At 42.9% G+C, this 21,919-nt stretch overlaps 1 protein-coding gene across 1 annotated transcript in view; it reads left to right on the top strand.

Annotated features, from left to right (window-relative positions):
• CRPPA (CDP-L-ribitol pyrophosphorylase A) overlaps positions 1-21,919 on the top strand; it is a 229,007-nt gene that overhangs the window by 71,282 nt on the left and 135,806 nt on the right. The window contains exons 6-8 of the mRNA XM_031940697.1: positions 11,356-11,450; positions 19,802-19,891; positions 20,563-20,655. Of these exons, the coding sequence (XP_031796557.1) occupies positions 11,356-11,450; positions 19,802-19,891; positions 20,563-20,655 (278 nt within the window). The remainder of the gene's footprint in view (positions 1-11,355; positions 11,451-19,801; positions 19,892-20,562; positions 20,656-21,919) is intronic.

Raw genomic sequence — 21,919 nt, forward strand, 5'->3', positions numbered from 1 at the left:
ACACACACTCACACACACTCTGATACACACTCACACTCACACATACTCATTGACACACTCACACACACACACACACACTCACACATACTCACTGACACACTCACACACACACATACTCTGATACACACTCACACACATTCACACTGATACACACTCACACTGACACACACACACTCTGACACACTCACACACACACTCACACTGACACACACACAGACACACACTCACCCACTACACACACACACTCACACACGCTCACACACTGACACACATTCACAGACACACACCCACCACACACATTCACACTCTCATATACTCTGACACACACACACTTACACTCACACACACTCTGACACACGCTCACACTCACTGACACATGTGCAGAAGACATGGGCCGCTGACAGCTCCCTGGGGAGGGCTCCCACCTTTGCTTTCCACTGCATGAAAATGGGCTCCTCCTTTGACAAACCTTCTTTCTGGTTTAGTTACAAAATTGCTTTTAATAGATAGTTGGGGTCTCTTAATTGGAGTATTTTCTATGCCTCCTTTTGAAAGTCTGTTAGCTCCTTGACAGCCAAAATTCCCTAGCAGCGAGGGCAGGTGTCTCTGTGGGTAGCTGATGTGTCATGCTAAAAGCTAGAAGGATGGTGGGAAGGAGGTGGAGATTTTCACTCATGACAGGGAGAATCAGAGGGTAGTGGGAAGTTCTCTGGGCAGGGTGGAGGCGGGGTAGGAGGTGGAAGGAGCTCAGATTTCGGGCCATCTGGGCACCCCTGCATTTTACAATGGAGAGGTCTGGATTCTGGGAGATGAAAATGCTGGCTCAAGGTCACAAGGTGGCAAGCTTCAGATCCCAGTTCTTCCAGTTTCTAGCTTTGCCATCTTGGGCCAGTGCTTGGAACAAATAGGGACACGCTAAGTGAGGTCACATATTCAAGTTCAGATAGTGTTATTCCTTACAAAGTGGCAGTGAGCTTCTATTCGACCCTGAACTCGGAACCAGGCCCAGTGCTTACCCAGTGCTGATGTCCCTGGGGTAGTGGACTGGTCACTTAATTGCCGTGCTCATAAAGGAAGGACAATAATGGCGACTCACTCCTCAGTCCTTGGGACTTCTGTGAGGATTGATGAGAACCTACCTCAATATGTAAGCTCTTCGATAGCTTTGAGGTATCGGTATAAAACAATATAATATATTATTATTATCTGGGTTTTTTTTGTCCAGCTTTTGTTAAACTCCAGAGGCTTTTTCTCATTCCTTCCATAATGAATCGTGACTTTTTCTACAACTCTGTGAGTGCCTTTTGACCCCAGTCTACATGGAAAGATAATTGTTCGCATGACCAAAGTGAGAGGCTAGATGGGACACATTTAGCTAAATCCTCATCTTGGGGCTTTGGGTCTGTTCACCACATCCTTCCTCTGTAGCATCATTTAAAACAGAGTTTGTTCTCCCTGCCCCTCCTCAACAGACACCCTTTGTTCTCCCGAGTTTCCTCCTTTGGCTTGGCATTGTCTTCCTTTCAGACACCCAAATTCTGTTAGAAACCTTGGGGTCTTTCTGACCCTGCCCTCATAGAAGGGTGTTTGCTCCCCTTCCTGAAAGGGCTTCCATCTCTCTGGACATAGTCCTGCTTCCCCCAGAGATCTTGGAGAAAAGGAACCTTACATTTTGGTCTTTGTATTCCTGACATCTGCAACCGTACCTGGAAAAACAGTAGGTGCTTAATAAATGCTTGTGGATTGATTGGTCTGCTCCATGTTTCTTGTCTGAATTATTTCTTTGTAAAAACTCTTTTCTTTCTAGAGATGGTCCACTGAGTCACCTCATTTCCACGGGCAACTTGGTAGTGTGTTTCCTTTTAGATGGTCTCATGTGGGAGGCTGTGGGAGGGTGGAAGGTGATGCCCTTGTGAATATCACTCTTACTTGATGTATAGAAATGATGAAATCTCAGTGTCTTCTGAATTGGGCGTCGATGATTAGATAATAGTTGAAAATAGGGCAAATTGAGAGTGCTGGGCTGGGCTTAGATTCAGATTTTCTTCTTAATGTTCAGTCCTATCTCTGGCGCATCCTAGCTGGGTGATCATGTATCTCCCTCCAGTGCCCTCTCCTCCACGCTGGGATTACATGTGCCCTCTGAGACAGAGGCGGCCTTGAGTAATCACAGACAAAGGTCCCATGGAGGCTTCCTCCTGAAGTGGTGCCAGAAAAGTCTTGGGGTTATTTCCCAATTAGTCAAATCCCTGTTGATTTAGCCCGCAGCTCTTGTTGAACAGATACTGGATTCTTGCGTTAGACTTTGTAGGTGTGTGGGAAGAAAACACCGTGAGGCTGTTACTTGGACCTTCTCTTCCCACAAATTCCCCCTCCCTAGAAAGTCTAACAAGTGTTCTGTTTGTTCATGGACAGAGCACAGGGGAAGAGGTGGGGGGGATTTCTTCATTAAATTCTGCAGTAACTTCAGACCCCCTTCCCTTATCTCCTTAGGGAGACTTATAAGCAGCTCATAGCTGTTCTGGGCTTTCTAGGTCTAGGGATCTACAACCCTTTACCCATGGGACATCCCTCAGATCTCCAGCACCAGCAGGTGTAAGAACAGTCAGGGAAAAGGACCGTTGATTAATGGACAGCCAAGTCCCAATTAGTGCAAATGCTGAATCTCCTGAAAGTAAAGCTTAGGGATAATTTTAACAGTCTTACCTGTTAACAGTAACAGTAACAGAACAGTAACACATAGTTACTGTTCTGTAACAGTCTTACCAACAATTTTTCATTTCAGGGAATTGCAGATGTTGAAGTCCTATATCAGTCTTATCATGTCTCAGGGAATCCAATGATTCCTGCTGATTTTGAAGTTCGGCAACAGTTTGTTTTTTTTTTTTTTTTCGGGCAGCATTTTTTTGGTTGGAGAAATAAACTCAATTTCCCTAGTCTTCTCTCCTTGGGATCCTAGGATATGCTGTGCAGTTTCCCAGATAGGATCAAGCCCACCCTCCTCCTCTCCCTTCTCAGTCCAGTTTATTGTTTATTAGTAGCATCAGTGTGAGATCCAAGTCCTGATGGCCCAACCTACCCGGATAGTCATCAAACTGAATGCCATAGTTAGAGTAATAGGGACTTTTCATCCACTTTGTTTTTCCTGTGAGGATGGTGGAACTTTTATCATTTGAATTACCTGGGGCTTCATTGAAGAGACCTGTAAATCCCAGGGTGTTTGGCACCTGTTTGTGAATCACATGGAGCAGTTAGTATCTGGAGAAATTCTTCCTGCAAGAGTTTTTAAGAGCCTTTGCACTCTGCACAATGGACATTGCACAATGGGTATTTCCAGATGCTGCCGAACACATTTGGTGAGCACATGTCCCCCTGTCTGATGCCTCCCACGTCATTGATACTGTGTGGGTTGTTGAACGAAGTTATTCCTGCGGTCCGATCTGTCTTGAAAATTTTCAAGGTTTTTATAGATTTATGGGAGACACCTAGTTTGAGAAGAGCCCTCGAGGCTCTCCAGAGTCTTTTTTTTTTTTTTTTTTGGTAATAAAACAATAGACAGAGTAGGATCTTGTATTCTTTACACCCACTAAATTGTATGACTCTGAAAATATAGTCTCTTGTAGAAAATTGTCTTTGGAGCCTGCCTGTTCTCTATCATCAATTTTTATGTTTGATGTATGAATAGATGAAGAAATTTTCTAGAGATGAGAACGTTGGCGTCTGGGCTGAATGGCTGCCGAGGTCGTCTCGCTTGCCTTTTTTGGTCTTTGTAACGCTCCCGATCTTTTCCTGTCCTTAGGAAATTTTCCTATTTTGAGAGATCTCGAAGATTGATTCTCAAAGTGCTTTTAAACATTGCTTTAGCTTTGCCATTGATCTCTTTCAATTGGTCCAGTCCAGTGGTTTTTCCCATCTCCCTCTTCTTATTTCTGTTTTGTCACATGGTATGTGGGGTCAGTTTCCGTCGTCTGTTTTTAATTTCATTTTTGTTGTTTATTTTCTTATTTCTGTTCATTTCACATCCGTCCTTTTAGACTTTTTGGAATTCTGTAAGCTTGAAGTTTGTTAATGTGTTTGTTATGGTGTTAATATCCTGACGGTGAATGCCTTTATTTCTGTTGCCGTTCTTGAATCATTCTGGCTTGAGGCTCTTTCACCATCTTCCTGCCACATCACTTAGGGTTTGATGGGGTTCTTCAGGGCTTCCCCTTATCACCCCTCAATCTCATGCTCTGCGAATGATCAGGAAATCAACATTACCATGCAGTCAATGACTGCATGATTCCACTCACCATTTCTGACCCTTCCCAGACCCAAAACAGCCCCCTTCTGGTCATATCTTCTGAATATGCTGTTTTTGAAGACAGGGTTTGTCCTTCTTTGGGGTATCTCTGACCATTTAGTCATTCATGAACTTAAAGTGAAAAGGAAAACATATTATTAATGATTTCTGTTCTATGTCACTTTTATTCCCAGATATATGTCCCCCTCCCCTTATTATATCATCCCTTATTACACAAAATGAAATAAAAAGCAAAACTAAACAGCACCTCAACCAGTTCTCATCACATCCTATCTCTGGGCTTTTTTCTCTGTACATTTTCTCTTCTCTCTCAGGGATAAGTTGGCCATTATAATTACTTTCCCTCCTCTTTTTTAATCTTTTGTTGTTATCATGTATTTGGCATTTCTGTTTTTGCTTCTTTCATTCTCTGTCAGTCTCGGAATCCTTCCCTTGTTTTTTGGAATCCTTGGTTTTTTGTTCCATGTAGCAAAGTAAAATTCGATTATATTCACATACTAAAGATTTGTCAGCCCTGCCCCAAATTTTCCAGTTGCAAATAATTTGCAAGGAAGCTGTTATAGATCATTCCATGAAAATGCTGACCCAGTGTGACCAAGGATATCCCAAACTGCTAAGTCAGCCAGAATGGAACCACATCACTGGGCTGACTCTTCCTCCCCAAGCCAAGCCTTTCTGTATCCTTAACCTAGAGCATAATACATAAGCTGCTCACCAAAACTCAGTGAGCTCTCATTGCCTTCTCTTTTCATTTCTTCTCTCACTCCTCTTTCTCTCTCTTCCCACTTTCCCTCCTTACCTCCTTCTCTCTCTTTTTCTGTCTTTCTGTATGTCTGAAAAGTCTTTTAAGCTTTAATAATTTAAAATGCTCAGACACACAAATATATACACACATATGTCTGTGTCTCTCATACAGCTACTTGTTTATGAGACTCTCCAATTAGAATGTAAAGTTGTGGAAGATCAGGCCTGTTTTTACCTCTCTTTGTATCTCTAGCTGGCAGCTTAGTCCCTGGCACTAAGTCAATAGATACTTGTTGGCTAATTTTCCCCGAGAGGGCCAGCTAAAATCCAGTTTATTTTCACCTAGAAATGAGAATGTAAAAATTGTATTGCAGTTATAAAATCTTGAAATTCAAGGATTTTGGATGAGAGAAGATCCAAAGAGATTCACGTTGCCTCTGTCCCTGTCTAGTTCCTAGCTCTGGAATCATTATACTGTCAGTGCTGTTGGGAAGGGTGAGCCCATTTACTCCATTAGGGGACTGCTTATCCTCCCTGGCCACCCCTTTTCTCTGCCTGGGTGTCCCAGAGTAAGCTAGTAAGGCTTATTTTCCTCCAATTTGAATGGAAGCTCCTTGAGGGCAGGACTGTTTTGCTTTTCTCTTTGTACCTCCAGTGCTTGGGTACAATAAATGCTTAATGAACATCTTCAGTTCCTTCATTAAGGCAGCCTAAAGTCCCTATAGCTTTTCCTGCTGCCCTGTGCTGGGGCTTGTATTTCAATCTTCTATTCCACTATGGTGCTGGGAGCCCTGTTCTGTGGTGGTAGAGGGCCCAGGTTCAGATAATGCCTCTGGCACTTGAACAGTATGTGGGGGAAACAGAATGCCAGCAAGTGTATGCAAAGCAAGTGATACAAGGAGAAATAGCAAATAATGAGCTGAGGGAAGGCAATGGGATTAAGAAAAGCTGGGGAAGGCTTCTGGTAAAAGTAGGATTTTAGTTGGGATTTACAGGAAGCCAGAGAGATCAACAGTCAGTCATATGGGAAGGGGGAGAGCACTCCAGGCAAGAGGGACATCTAGAGAAAATGCCTTGAGTGGAGGAAGCTGGAATGTCTTGTTTGTGGAATAGCCAGAAGGCAGATGTCATTGTAGTGAAGAGTGTGTGTTAGGGAGTAAGGTGGGAGAGGTAACTAGGCTTGGAAGGGCATTGAATGCTAACCAGAGGGTGATATATTTGATCCTGGAAGTGAAAAGGAGACCCAGGAGTTTATTGGATAAGGGAATGATGTGGTCAGATCTTCACTATAGGAAAATCACTTTGATAACTGAATGCAAGGTAAATTGGAGTGGGGAGCGACTTGAGGTGGGCGACCACCAGCCCTTATTTTGCTAGTTTAGGTGTGAGGGGATGAGACTCCCCTTGAGTGATGGTATGACAGAGGGGAGAAGGGGACATGGTCAAGAAATGCTTCAGAGGAGAGATCGATGTTTCTCTGTACCATGTTGGATAAGAGCGCGAGAGGGAGGAGTCCAGGATGATGATGAGATTGTGAATCTGAGAGCCTGGGACCATGATGTTCTACACAGTAATAAGGAAAGTGGAGATGGTGGGAGATTGGACATCTAGAGAGAGATGTCTGAAAGGCAGCAGAGTGGTCTGTCCAGGAAAGGTAGATTTGAAAACCATTAGCACAGAGGTTATAATTAAAACTGTGGGAGCTCACTGGAGGAGAAGAGCGAAGGGCCCAGGTCGAGATATCAAGGATAGAGGATGTGTTCAAAGGAAGATCCAGCAGAGGAGACCCAGAAGGAGCTATCAGATGGGCAGGAGGAAAACTTACTCTTTTTGATGAAATCTGCACAGGTATAGGGAGAGACTCTGACAGATAACTTGGGGAAATCTGGTTCTGTGCACAACATTGCCCTTATTTTGCACTTTAGCTACCTTCTCAAAAGACTTCCAGGCTGTCTTGACATAATCTTACTGAACCTGTGTTGGTTTGGAGGGATCACTGCTTTCTTTCCCGAGTTTTCACAAAATCATTCCCATAATGTGTGACTAAATTTCCCCCAAAATTAAAGTCAAGCTCCCTGGACTCTAATTGGAAGGATCCTTCTTATTATTCTTGTTTTAGGGGGACATTTAGTTTTTTCCAGGCCTCCTTCTGTCCCCCCTGATTCTTCCAGGATCCTCGTCAGAAGCTCAGCAATCACTGGCGAGTTCTTTCTGTGGCCTGGGCTGCTGTTTCTCTGGGCTTGGATGCTTGAACATCTCCGTACCTGTCTCAGGTTTCAAACCTCTGTTCTCTCTTTCTCCCCTGCTATTCCCACCCTTCAGCAACATTTTCTTGTCAGAGAAAAATCAAAGCAAATGAAGACCTGGATTCCTTCCTAGGCTGCTGCAGGCCTGACTTCCTTCGACGTTTCTCTTGCCCCTGGCAAAGATCAAAGGGCATTCTCGTGATGGGAGCCCCAGCTTTTGGGGTCATAGCATTCCTGGCATTCTTCACAGCAGATTTCCCATTTTTTTAGGAGATTCCTTCTTCATTCCTGCTCTTGCTTCTCTAGCCCGAAGCAGTGCTCACTCAGTCGTGTTCCCCGACAATTCTGTTGCCTTAGGTTCCTCTTTGGATTTGTGTTTGGGACCTCTCCTCTCTTTTCTGGGAGCCCCCAGATCCTCCTAGACCTGAATTCTTCCATGGAGCATTGGGCCTCTGGACTCTATTTTTAGGTGTGTTCTTGAGGCAAAATCACCTTATTCTTCCCATTCTTTTTTGATTTAGAATGAGAGAGGGAGAGAAAGAGAGAGGGAAAAACAGAGCAAGTCAAAGAAACAGAAAGAGAGACACACACATACTCATAGAGAGACACAGAGGGGCAGAAAGTGACAGAGAAAGAACATTTCTATAGGAAAGAGAATAGGAAAAGAAATTTATATGGGAAACCATGAAGTTATTGCTTATAGCTTAAGATTGTCAAAGGATATAATTCACTGTCTTACTTTCAAAGCTGTCTTATTGTCAAAGCTATCCTGCTTGCCTGTGTTTCCCTCTAAATGTCCTGCTATTCCTTTTTGTGTGTTTTGAAAAACAAATCAATGATAATTTAAAATTTTTTCTCTCTTCGTATTTTTTTTTTGTGTGTTTGTGCAAAGTCTTTAGTATTTTAGACATTCAAAACCGTCCATTTTATTTTCTGGGATCCTCTTTTTTATTGATCTGAAAGATAGTTTCTTCTTTTTCCCTCTGATTGTTTATGATGTGACCTGTCAATCCTCCCCTTGGATTACACTCATTGGCTTTGGATCCTCCATTTGCCAGATCCCTTTCTGTTCACACTCTGTAGCCTTGGTATGCACCCACCCATTGACATGATGTCGCCCACTTTAGAACTTGATCTTTTTGTTTTCCTTGGTATCTCCCGCCCTTACCATGGGGCCTGACAGAATAAATAATGTTTAGATTATTTATTAATTTATATTTAGGAACTAATTCAGACTTTAGAAGCTGCAAATGAGAGAGTATATTGTCCAAAAGGAAAAAGGAGTCAGGAAGACGGTCCCTAGATATTTATCGAGTGCCAGTCACTACTCTAAGAACTGGGATACAAAAGGAAGGGAACTCAGGGAGATAGCTCAGCATCCTTGACCTCAGTCTGGGGCTCTATATACTGGACCATCCAGCTGATCCACCAGTTGGCAGAGGGAACTGTTTGTGTAGGAACCTGAGAAAAGGTAACTGGGTGGTTCACTGATGGACCACTGGAGCTGGAGTCAGAAAGACCCGAGTTCAAATCTAGCCTCAGTCACTTACTAGCTATATAACCCTGGGCCAGTCACTTTACCTTTGTCTGCCTCAGTTTCCTCATCTGTAAAATGGGGATAATAACAGCACATACCTTGTAGAGTAGTTGTGGGAATCAAATGAGATAATATTTATAAAATGCTCTTAGCATGGTACTTGGCACACATTAGTCCTAAATAAAAGATTATTCCTTTCCCTTCCCCCTTATGGGGATAAAACATGATATTTATAAAGTGCTTTTCCAACCTTAAAATGTCATGCAAATACTAGTTAGTTATTACTTTGTGATTCTAGATATGATTTTAGGGAAGTATGTGATCATTCTAGCCTAAAGGTAGCATGAGAAGCCTGAGCTATATTTAAATATTCACTATTGCTTTGCTAGTATTAAGCAAAAAACAAAAAGAGTGCAGTGAGTTTTATCTGTCCATCCTTTGGAGAATCCTGGATAAACCCCAGATCACTTCCCATTTGTTCTGTGCAGTTTCCAGGCTTGTAGGGCAAGAGCTGGAAGGGACCTCGAAGCTCATCTGGTCCAGTTTCTTCATTTTACAGATGAGGAAACTGAGGTCTTGGGGTGGGAAGGGACTTGTTCAGCCTCCCACAGGTGTTCAGTAGCAAAGCTGGGCTCTGAAGCCGTTTCCTCAGGACCCCTTGGATCGCCCTGCTGACCTTTAAGGCCACTGAGTATTATTTCCCTTTTTATGAGTCTGTTAAGTATGGACAGACTTAATGTCCTTTGGTTGTTTTACATGTGTCGGATTTCACTTTGATAAAACATAGGATAATAACATCTCTTGGCTTAGTATAGTGGGGGAAGGAGCTAAGGCTTCCCAGAAGGAGAAACATCCTTGTCCCTACCGCAGAGAGTGGTTCATACCTGATGGATTTGGGGCTGTTCTTGGCGCTGCATTTAAAAGAAAAAAACAAAAAACAAAACAAACAATGAAATAGAAAATATCAGCCAACTCTAGCACATGCCCAAGAAGGCTGTGGGGATGGGGCAGCTGTGGGGCACCCTGCCATTAAAGGCCTGATTACAAACACAGGGGAATAACAGCTGGCTCAGACTTCAGCCACCTTTAGGCCATCCTATATCTGGGAGGAATGGCCCCCTGCAGCACTGATGAGAAGTGGTCCCCCAGCTTCCCCCCTGAAGGCTCCCAAGGGAGCCCATTCTACCCGAGGATGCCTCCAGTTAGGAGGGGTGTCCCCCAACATCTAAAATGGCCTCTTTCTAGCTCCCAGAGCCCTCTGGGGCCAAGCAGAACGAAGCTAATCTTTCCTCAGGGTCAAAGTGGAGGAAAGTTGGGTTATTCTGTCTGGAGAGGAGACGTCAGAAGTCCCCTAGCTGCTGTGAAATAATGGAAGGATTATCTTGTGGCGACGATCCTAGACCCTTGTGATGGCACAGGACACTCGGGTCTTTCAAGTCTCTTTCTCAGAATTAGGTCTTTTTTCTTTTTTAAATATAATTGAAGGAAACACTAAATTTCTGTTAGAGTTGAGTGAAAATAAAAATGTGATTTCCTTCTCATCCAAGTTCACGGACTCTCAAAATCTATCCCAGGGTTCTCTGAACCCCAGGCTGAGAACCTGTGTATGTTGTTATAATTTGGATATAATATAATAAATTAATATTAATATGATATTTATAATAGGTAATAGATAATATAATATAATAATATTAATAGTGATGATGATACCTAGTATTTCTATAGTGCTTTACAAAGCATTATATAAATACTCCTCTTGTTTGATCCTCCCCACAAACATGGGGAGGGAGGTGCTGTTATTATCCCTATTTTATAGAAAAGGAGGCTGAGCTTGAAAGATATTTAATTGTTTCCCCAGGGTTACAAGGGTAATTAATCCATCTCTGAGGTGAGACCTGAATTCAGGTCTTTCAAACTCCCAACTCCAAACAATGTAAAATTAGCATCTGATGTTTAGGGGCAAAATTTGGTTCACTGTGAACTGCTAATTGGGGCCTTCAAAAAGCAGAATTAATTGGCTTGTTAGATAACAATAAAAATATGTCAGCGGCTGCTAGATGAACATCTGAAGTGAATTGGTAATTTCTGTTTCCAAAAGCCTTGGATTCACCTCTTTTAGCCCTTCTCCACCTTTCTTTTACATAGGAGGAAACTGAGTCCCTGAGAAGCCTGATGACTTTATCAAAATGAAAAAGAACTGACTGAGAAACTATGGTTTTGATGCCCCAATTTAAGGCTTTTTACGAGTTAAATGAGGTGCCCTCTCTGCGAGGATCTATCTCCTGTGTCCTCCCAGGTATCCCCATGTCTAGGATACATATCATATGTATTTATTGACTTTATGAGAAGAAAATGATTGAGCACTTGATGGCATAGAGCTTCCCCTCTCTGCTATTGTATGAAAACAAGGCTCCTTCCCCATTTCTTTGAACATATTACGTGTAAGAGTTGAAAGTAGAATTCAGAAGGTTGCGTTTTTCACATCCATTGTACTTATATTTTGCTTCCCCCCCCTTTAATTCCAGATAAAATTTCACAACAGATTTGTGTTGTTGCGGACACAGAAGAAGATGCCGAATGCATAGCTTTTCTTCAAGGACTGCTGAAAAAGGAACTTGAAGTAAGTGCTTGGCCATGGAATTGGTAAAACACATATATTTTTTAAAACCCAGATTACGATTTTGTTTTCCTTCATAGTTCATGCCCCCTCCTTTTGCTGAAATTACCTTAAAATCTCTTTGCCTCGATTTCCTATTTCCTTATGTAGACACATTTTGTTTGTTAGAAGGTAAGTTCCTTGAGGGGAAGGATGATTTTGTTGTCTTTGTATTCCATGTGTCTGTGGTGTCTACCATCCAACAGATACTTAAGAAATACTTATTTAATTGATTGATTTAGTTAAGTCAATAAGAAAATGATATTTTTTCTTAGGTTACTTAGGTTTTTCATGCTCTATTTTACTGGTGAAGAGAAAAAAAATCTACCCTGTATTTTTCACAAACTCAGCTAAGTTTGAGTTCATCCCGAGCTAGATAGAATGTGGAACAAGGTGATGAAATTGAGGTATTTGGAATTGGGATTGAGCAGAGTAGGGAATGTCCTAGTGGACCCCATTGGGTTAAAAGAAGCCATTTAATGCCTCCCCTCCTGAACACAAAGCCTCCCATGTCTATGAGAAGCCTCAGTCTGGAGGACAGAGCCCCAGGACAGCCGACCCTCGGATCCTGGCTGCGTGGGTCCCTTCATCCCCCAGGATTCAGGCAAGGTTGTGACACTTGTGTCAGCTCTCGGGGGAGAAAGCCGGCTCCCGTCCCCTCTCTGCAGATTTCTCCCTATGCAGACACACACCTCATTTGTGGAGCACCCCTAGGACGTGCCTAGGGTTCCGTGCCCTTCGCTCCTAACACAGCGCCTGGTATACCGTAAGTGCTTCATAAATGCTGCTTGGTTAGAATGAACTGATGGGCATGATGAAAGCTGGCTTGTGGTAACTGCTCCTCAGATCTTCAGCTCCTTGATGAGGGGCTGGAGGAACCTCAGAGAAGTGTTTTCTGGCCCTGGATTTCCTGGAGAATGAGTTAGCTGGCAGAAGGGTGTGGGGAACGGTCTCTGTGCTCCACTTCCCTTTGGTAAGGAGATGAAGAGCTTGCTGGAGAAGGAGAGGATTCTGATGTGGCCCAGAGAGGATGGATTATCCCAAGCATGTGAGACAGCCCAGAAGAAGGGTCTAGAGATACAAACACTGATTTCTATTTCTTTCTTTATAATGGTTTTCAGTTATCAAATATATATATATATTTTTTTTTTCTTTCCCCCATGTCTCCCTTCTCCCCAACTGAGGAAATAAAAGGAACCCCAGGCCTTTATAACTAAGTCTGGTCATTGGCCGTGTCTGAGTCTGCCCCCGATGAGTCCAGGACCTCCTGACAGGAGGTGGGCTGTACATTTTGTCCCCAGAACCATTCCTGGCCGTTGTATTGATCAGAGCTCTAGTTTTCAACCGGGACGATTGTCTCCTGCATTAGGACTGGTGATTTTACTGTGCTTGAGAGGGGACATGTGAGTATTAGGGGGAAGGGGGACATCCCTTCTGTGGAAATCCAGTAACCTTCAGGGCGTTTCAGAGGCTGTACAACAGTCGGGTTAGGGTTTTGCTTCTTTCTCTCTTAGAAGTTGAGATATTTTTCAGGCAGCAGCCGTCATACCTACTATGAGTTGGACACATGGGAAAAGTTCCATCCCCCTTTTTTTTATTCTGGACAAATAACGACTATGAATAACTTAAAAGAATAACCTATTCAGTGTACGGAGGGATGTGACCTAATGGGGAGAAGATGGATCTGTCTCCTCCTTCACAACTTGACAGTGAAACACAATGGAGAAAGCTGTGTGATTTTTAATGTCTCTTTTCATATAGGTAATGGATTTTAAAATCTAGAGTTTTGGACGTGATTTTAAGGACCCTCTAGTCCAGAGGATTCAAATTCATGGGATCAAAGTGGCCTTCCAGGATGTGGCCTGAATCAGATTAAAATGGAATTGGGCGATGCTTAACAGAATTAATAAGAATACAGGGGGGTATAGATAGGTGGTTTTAAAGTTTCTATTTAACTTTGCTGCCACAGATGGACTCTTTCTCATCCCTGAAGGACCATTGCCTCAACAACCCACTCACTGAAGTTTCCCTGTGTCCTTCAATGGACAGGTCCAAGCCTAGGCTTCTGCCTTTCTGTCTCCTGCTGGTCATTCTTTCTGTCCCCTGGGCCAAGCAGAGTCTCCTGCAGGAGCTGGGCCCTCTTACTTGTGGCCTTTTCCCCTGTGGGATGAGCTCTCAGCAGGGAGCCCCAGGCATCCCGGGCAGCAGAGCCTGCCAGAGGTGATGTCCCGCCCTATGCCTTTTTGTCCAGGCAGGTTAAGCAGGTCAGGGGGCTGTGGACAAGGGCAGAGCGGTCCTGGAAGAAGGGGAGCCTCCGTGCTTTCTCACTCAGTCGGGCCCAAATCCATCTCTCAGGGGCCTCCTCTCCCCACTGGTGCCGGCCGCATTGAACGGGCTCCACTTGTGGTCTGTGGTGATTGGACGGAAGGCCACCAGGGATGGCCGGAGACCGTTACATTAATTTCATTTGGGATTTTGGCCAGCATCACTGATCGGTTCTCCGGAGGTGAAGGAAGACTATCAATCATTGGACCACCGAGCTTCAGAGGATGGTATTAATTAGGTTTATACTGTAGTTAATAAAGCCCAAATTTGACTATTGTAATTACTTGTCCAGAGTCTGAAATGCAATTATAAATGTATATATCCCTAAAGTTGTGTGCCAAGTGAAAGCCGCAGTGGAGGAGCCTGGGGGGCCGGCCTTCTGAAATGCGGTCTCTCCTCCATCATTTATTTTCACTGCAATAAATATATCTTGACCTTTTGGACTTGAGTTTATCTTCCCAAGGCAGTGGCCCGATGGAAAGACTGTTCTTTCTAAATAAACCAGAGAGTTAATTTGAAAAAGTCGAATATTGCATTCCTTGACATTTAGAAATGAATTAATTATTCATAGATGTAGACTGTTGAGATGTTGATTTGCTTTTTAGAAACAAAGAGATAGTATGAAATGCTCTCTGTGATCTGATATTATCCCATGCTTGAAAAAACAACAAAACCAAATAAAAAAAATTCAACTTTGTGGATAGAGTCAGGAGGACCCGAATTCAAATTTGAGCTCAAGCACTTCATACTTCCTAGCTGTGTGACCCTGGGCAAGTCACGTAACCCCAATTGCCTCAGCAAAACAAACAAACAAACAAACAAATAAACCCTACAACTTTTAAACCCATGACAAAAATTAAATCTGAGAAATGAGCCTCCCTGGGTCTCAAGGTCCTATAAAATGACAGCCCTTTTATCTTGAGATGTACAAAGTTGTGCTTCTCAGTTTGGGTAATGGGATTTAAATTCCCCTGATTTTCATAGATTTCATGTAATTTGTATATTTTTACATTATATGTTTATTTTTTACCTTAAATATTTGATGTTGCCAATTGTTTTTACATCACCATGATTTCCAGATATACCACTTCCCAGTAAGTCTTGCTTATGAGAAAAAAAAGCGTCATTTAAATGTGTGTGCGTATTTATTTAAATTATTATGTATATTATTGTCTTTATTTTCCTAAAACTGTTTATTTCACTGCCTTCTGGTTCATACAAAGCTTTCAGTCAGCCAAGGAGCATTTATGAATCCTTTACACTATGCTAAATTCTGAGGATTAAAAATTAGCAAAAATAGTACTTGCCTTCAAAAAGTTTACTTTTTTCCCTCTGAAATTCAGTTGTCTCCTTCTATTAGGTCATAAGTACCTTGGGGACAGATAGTATATCACCTTTTATCTTCACCTGTAGGGCTAAGCACAGTAAGGGGAAAATTGTAGGTGTCTAATGATTGTTTTTTTTTTTTTTCCCTTTCATTCATTTAAATATTTGGCTAATTTCTGTATGGAGCTTTTCTCCTTTCCAACTGCTAGTATCCTCTCTTTTAAACTATCTTGCATTTAACCACTTGGTCTGTATTTTGATTTATTACCTTTAGATTTTATACTCTATTTTTATCCATACTTCTATTTATTAGAATTCGAGGCTCATTTTTTTGGGCTTCGTGTCCCCTAAGATCCAGCAGAGAGCCCAGTGCCTGGTAAAAACCCAATACTTGTTGATCGATAAATGTCAATTACAAACTGTGAGCCAATTTCAAATCAGTTCAACCAACACTTGTTAAGCATCAAGATAGAAATCCTGCTGTGAAACTGAAATAGTTCCTGCCTTCAAGGAGCCTCCATTCAGTTCTCACTGAATGTTCTGAAAAATGTATTTGATCAGTGACTATTGAATTTTTTCTTAAAGTTTCTAGTTATATTTTCATAGTTGAATCATCTTGAAACAAGTCCTTAGACGTACATAAATTCAAAGATTTTCCTTTGGGAGGGGGAATATTTTGAATTTTTCCAATTCAAATAAAACAACTACAGCTTTTTGAATGTTTTTTGAATGTTTGATTTTTCTTCATAATTATTTTTCCTAAATGTAATTTGATCTCAGTTTATATTATTGATAAATTAATTGTGATTGCACATATTGATTAGTTGACTCAGTAGCATTATATTATTAATGCTCAAACCTTCTTGGAAAAGTTGACTGATTTGAAAAATCATTTTCCCCCTTTGTGTATAAGCTCTCTAAGTAACCTACATAAATGTAAACATTTAAATTTTTTTTACGTGCAGATTTTGAAGGCTTGCAATAGCAATATTTTGGTTGGGCATGCAGAGACAAATACAGCATTTAAAAATAGCTCACTACTGGGGTTTGGATTTTTTTTTTGGTTAATTGTGGTATTTATGCAAGAAATAATTCTTCATTAAGATTTTTATGCACAAATTGTTAATGCTGTAAAGTTACCCATGCATATATCCTGTAAATAAAAGGCTATTAAATTAAAAAAATAAAAAAATAAAATAAAATAAAATGGGTAAAAAAAAAAGATTTTTATGCACAGTAAGATACCTCATTATAGGTTCTACCTTCAGGGGTTCTATGAGAAGAAAGAAGGGAGGAGACAAGAGTTCAGTAGGGAAGACAGGGATGGGTGTGTGTGCTGGAGTGAATAAGCAGTTGTCTGCATTTAGTCATGGCCTCCCCTTTGCTGGTCATTTTAGCTTGACCTAAACAAACATCCAGGGGGGTGTGAGAATCATGCAAATTAAAAATTAAAAAGAAGAGATCATAAATGTTTCTTGTTGAGCTTTAAGGTCAAATTCTGGTGTTTCCTCTCAAGCAAGACTGGCGTGATTGAAGCCTTAAAAGTCTGGAGTTAATTAATTCAGTTTAGGTGTAGAAGATAATAAGAGATCAGAGCCTCAAGTTTTGGCATTTTGTGTTGAAATTGAAAGTCAGACACATCATTTACAATTCCTGTGAAGATCTCTAGCTTCCCATCTGGAGACTTTCAGATACATGCATCTTTTTGTTGTTCCTACCTTTCAGTCACATCCAGCTCTTTGGGATCCTGTTTGGAGTTTTCTTGACAAAGATACTAGAGTGATTTGCCATTTTCTTCTCCAATATTTGCAGCAGAGATTCCTAAAGATGTGGGAATATTTCTTTACTATGGAAAGGATACTGGTTATCCAAAATTTTCTATGTTAGGGAACAGATTATGATTGTACAGACCAAAATATATCCCAGAAAACAGGTGGGAGAATCCATATCCAATCCCACCCACTCGGACCTCCTTTTCCTTACAGACTTCAAAGCTTTTATTTACCCTGTATGGAAACCTGGATTCTGAGCATCTGGCTAAGAATCCAAAAGGGAACTTAACAGATCTTTTAGGTTATAGAAAAAAAGCATTGCTATTGCTTTGATTAAGGTGGATTGCTGATCTAAGTTAAGCTGGAACAAGAGTACAGGGGACTTGAAAGGGCAAACAGGAAGCTGGATTCTATTCTCGAGGTGGTTAGTAGGGAGCAAGTGCAGCTTGGGAGGTGTCAGGACTAGGGAGTTTCTGTTTCTGGCCTGGTGCTTTGGAGGAATTGCTTTGGCAAGTATTTGGAGGATGGATTGGGAAGGGTGGAGCTGGAGGTAGGAGAGCCAGATAAGATAGAAGCTTGAAGAAGGGATGGATGGGGGAGATGTGGAAGTAGGCTGACAAACCTTGATGACTGGATGTGCGGAATAAGTCAGGGCCAGGCTGGTTCTGGAGAGAGCATTTGGCTGGGCAGATTGGTGCACTTCGGGCTAATTGGTCAGATGTATGAGGCTGTTTTGGGCCTTTCCTTAATTTTCCGACAAATATAGAACATTTATTGTAGATTTTGTTTGTTTATTGTAGATTTTCTTTAATGTTTATTGAAGATTTTGTTTAATATTTATTGTAGTTTTCATTTAATGTCCATTGTAGATTTTGTTTAACGTTTATTGTAGATTTTGTTTAACATTTATTGTAGATTTCGTTTAATGCTTATTGTAGATTTTGTTTAACATTTATTGTAGTTTTCATTTAATGTTCATTGTAGATTTTGTTTAACGTTTATTGTAGATTTTGTTTAACGTTTATTGTAGATTTTGTTTAACGTTTATTGTAGATTTTGTTTAAGTGCCATCTGCACCAGTTTATTCGGAGAACAAGCTGTTCTGACTTAGGGATTTTGGGGGGCCGCTGGGGTGTGGTTACTGCAGATTGCCATCCCTTGGGTTTCCACATTCAAGCATAACCCAGGGAACACTTGCCATTTCTCTGATTTGCACTTTGCTTATTTAACTTGTCAAGGAAGACATTGATTCATTTAAGCAAATTGTGAAGCTTTCTTCCCAAGCGTGGAAAAGGGAGAGTTCATGTTCTGCTTGGTGGGAGACAGCGTAAGGTAAATAATTTGGGTTTAGCTGCATTCATACTGAATCAATGAACATAGAAGGTAGCTTGGGAAGCCTTTCGGTGGTGGGGTGGTGAGGAGGTGAATGTGAGGGAGGCTGTGGAGGCAGAATGATGATCTCAGGATCCCAGCTCTAGTGCTGGGACTCTGTCTAGTTCAGCTCCCTCCTTTTAGGCATGGGGCCCAGAGAGGTGAGTGACTTTCCATATGTCATACGGGCTGTAAGTATTCAAGGTGGGACCTATTCCAAGCTTTGGCTTTCAAGTAGGATCCTGCATGCTGTAGCATCCCATTCTCAGCTCCTTGAAGAGGAGGGGCAAGGGGATGTGAGTGTGCAGGGTTAATTTGAAAAAGGCCCCAGGGCTTTGAGCCAAGGTAGTTGGCCATAGACAGACATTAAGAAATTGGAAGAGGTGGGAGGTAGGAAGGGAAGGGGGATGGAGCTATGAAGGAGGGGAGGAAAGCTAAGAAGGGAATGGGGATGAATCTGTGAGAAAGGGAGGAAAGCTAGCAGAGGCTGTCCAGGAGCAGCCCTGAGTGAGCAGCATGTTGTATAACAGAAAAGTCAAGCAAGAAGCAGACTAAGAAAAGGCCACTGGAATTGGCCATTGGGACAGTGAGCTTGGCGAGAGGCAATTGGAGCAATGGAGGAGAAAGTGTGCAGAGAGGAGGAAGCAGAGGCTTCCAGCAGCTGGTTCTCACTATGTACTAGGCTCCATATCTATTGCTTCATCCCCTTGAGGAGGAGGGTGGGGCGGTTAGCCCTGCCGTGGAAGGTGCTGCTGTGGGAGGAACGCTAGGTGTGTATGTGTGGGTTGGGGGGGCACTTGGGGGAAGATTTCCCCAGAATTCCCATCCTAGCTGCTGATCCCATGGAAGAGCAAGAGGAGGAGAAAGGTGGGGGATGGGGGAAAGCTGCTGCCAACCCTGTGTGCTTTTTCAAACATCTCTTACAACCTCAGCCACAGTTGCCCCCCAACTCTCTTTTCTGAGGATGCTTCCCCTTCCTCATGAGCAGGTCCATCTCTGGCACTTACTGGGAGCTCTTTGGGTTCCTGTCTGCGTGAGAGAAAGCTTTGTGCTTCCTTCATGATTTAGATACACACGAATAATCAATCCTGAACCAAGTCTAAATCCCTTAGTGTAAATGAGCAGAACAAAGCCAAGAAGTCTCCCTTCACCTTTGTCCCTTCTCTGCCCTTCCCCCCAGCTTTCATGGATGCCTCCTGGAATTTTTGAGTTTCCGGGCTTCCTTTGCTCCTTGAGGAGCCATAAAGTTGTATCTGGAAGAAGAGGAGGAAGAATTGAGGCATCTTGAAATTCAAGGCCGGCTCCAATCCACCAGGGTCAGAAACCTGGGCTGGGATGCTTTCTGGGGGAAAGGCCCAGCTCCAAGGTCAAAGCCCAATCACTGTTCTCTGTCAGTGAGGAGGTCATCTCTGAGAGCGGGATAACGGATGATCTGGGCATCTCATTGGGAAAAGCTCCACCTGTGACCTCTGTGCACGTTCTTTATGTGTGGCCTTAAAAATCCCTATTTTCCTTAAACAGGTTCAAGGCACATCTGTAACCCTGTGTCCAAATGGCCAAGATCTCCAGAAAATTATCCTAGGAGACTGCTATAATTTTGTTTGCATAAATGTAAGTATTGGAAGCAAGTGATTCAAAACACATGCCTATCTGGAAAAATAGAATGAGAGCTATCCATCCATCCACCCATCTGTCCATCCACCCATACGTCCATCCACCCATCCGTCCACCCATCCGTCCACCCATCCATCCACCCATCCATCCACCCATCCATCCATCCAACTACCCATCCATCCAGTTATCTACCTACCCATCCACCCATGTCTCTCTGTCTTTCCCATTCTATTTTTCTATGTGTCTGTCTGCATACATAATAAATATCATGTTATACATCAATATGTCTCCCCACGCACATATACTGGAAAGAGAATAGTGAGAAGAATGCTTTGGGCATAAATTCTCCCCTTCCAATTTGTTCCTTCCTGGCTTTGGGTTTGCTTTGTCCCTTGAAGAAAGGGCAGCTAGTGTATTCACAAGATCTCTCCCCTACCCCATTTTTGAAGCAGTTTCTTCAGAAATTGCTTTGAGTCATGAATGAATGTTGAGCGACCCATTGGTCCGTGTGCATAAAATGCAGTTTTTGTGTTCCTGATTCTTTATTCACCTGGCTAATCCCTCAGGATAGTTTCCCAAAGGTCACATGAAATATTGCTCCTTTTGATTGAACTCCACAATTAACTTCCTTGGGTCATCTAAGGCTTTGCATTTTTTCTTTCCTTTAGATGAAGAACTCTGATTTTCGGCCACCCCGGCAGCTGCTGGCTGGGCTCGCAAGCGCAGCCCCTTCCCCTTTCTATCCGGTTGCTGTTGTCTCGGTAGGTGACATGCTGCCCATCCCCAACTGGAAGGAGTCTGGTTCCCTTGGAGTCCAGAGTTTGCAAGTGCAGGCTTCTGGAGGTGCAGGGATGGCTCACGTTGCAGCGAGCTCCCAGGACTCCAGGAAATAAAAGACCCTCACCCAAAAGCAGTGCTCCCTCCCTCCCTTCCCTAACCCACAGGCTCCACTATCTTTTTTGTATTTTTAATTATTTGTTACTTTAGCAATTTGTACTGTTAATGGGTCCAAGAAGAGGTTCAATTCAAGCTGTCTCCGGGATAGCTCTTACTAGAAAGGTCACTTCAGTCAAACAGCTGGTTAATTAAGACAGAAGATCACAGGGATGCCTCTTCCCCCATCCTCCTCCATGCCTGACTTGACCAGCTGTTTGGCACTGTGTAGACATGGCCTGAGCTAGCACGCTGCCTCCACAGCCGGGTTCCATTAGGGCATAAATCTAGATGAAAAGTTGCGAAAGAATGCAAGCAAAGGAAGCTTTATTAAAAGGGGCCTTTGGGCCGGCTCAAAATGCAGAGCTCTGAGAGACATGGGAGCTTGTCTGGCTTGGCTCCCCCATTTTGCATGTGAGAAAATGGCTCAAGGAGAAACTTGTGCAAGGGGACAGAGAGTGGGGAGGAGAACAGGAGTTGCTAGGCCGCCCCCACGGGTCTTGGGCCCAAGTCTAGGGTCGCCAGGTGCCGTCTGGCCTAAACTGTGTCCATGTCCAGCTCATGACCAGGATTTGATGGGAAAACTTGTGGCCTTTGCTACTTCCTGCTGTGTACAGATAAGACTGTGCTGAGGGCGGGTTGGCAGGGCCATGGCTGACCAGGAGAGTGGAACGTGGGATTGTCTGGGATCCCCTCTTTCTCCTTGAAATGAAGGTCTGTCTTCTAAATGCTAGTTTCCTCTGAGCGAGCTTCCCAGTCCATGCCATCCTGGCCTGAACTGGATGTTGGGTGTGGATATCTTATTTCTCCCAAAAGAATATAAGTTCTTTGAAAGCAGGAACTCTTTCTTTCTCCCTCCTCTTCTTTTTCTTTTTCTCCCTCCTTTTCCTCCCCTCTTTCTTCCTTCCTCCTTTCCTTCCTTCCTCCCTCCCTCCCTTTCTCCCTTCTTCCTTCCTCTTCCCTTCCTCTCTCCTTTCTTTTCCTTCCTTCCTTCCTTCCTTCCTTCCTTCCTTCCTCTCTCCTTTCCTTCCTTGCCACCTTTCCTTCCTTCCTCTTCCCTTCCTCTTCCCTTCCTCTCTCCTTTCTTTTCCT

This window comes from Sarcophilus harrisii, chromosome 5 (assembly GCF_902635505.1).
Source record: "Sarcophilus harrisii chromosome 5, mSarHar1.11, whole genome shotgun sequence".
Classification (NCBI taxonomy): domain Eukaryota; kingdom Metazoa; phylum Chordata; class Mammalia; order Dasyuromorphia; family Dasyuridae; genus Sarcophilus; species Sarcophilus harrisii.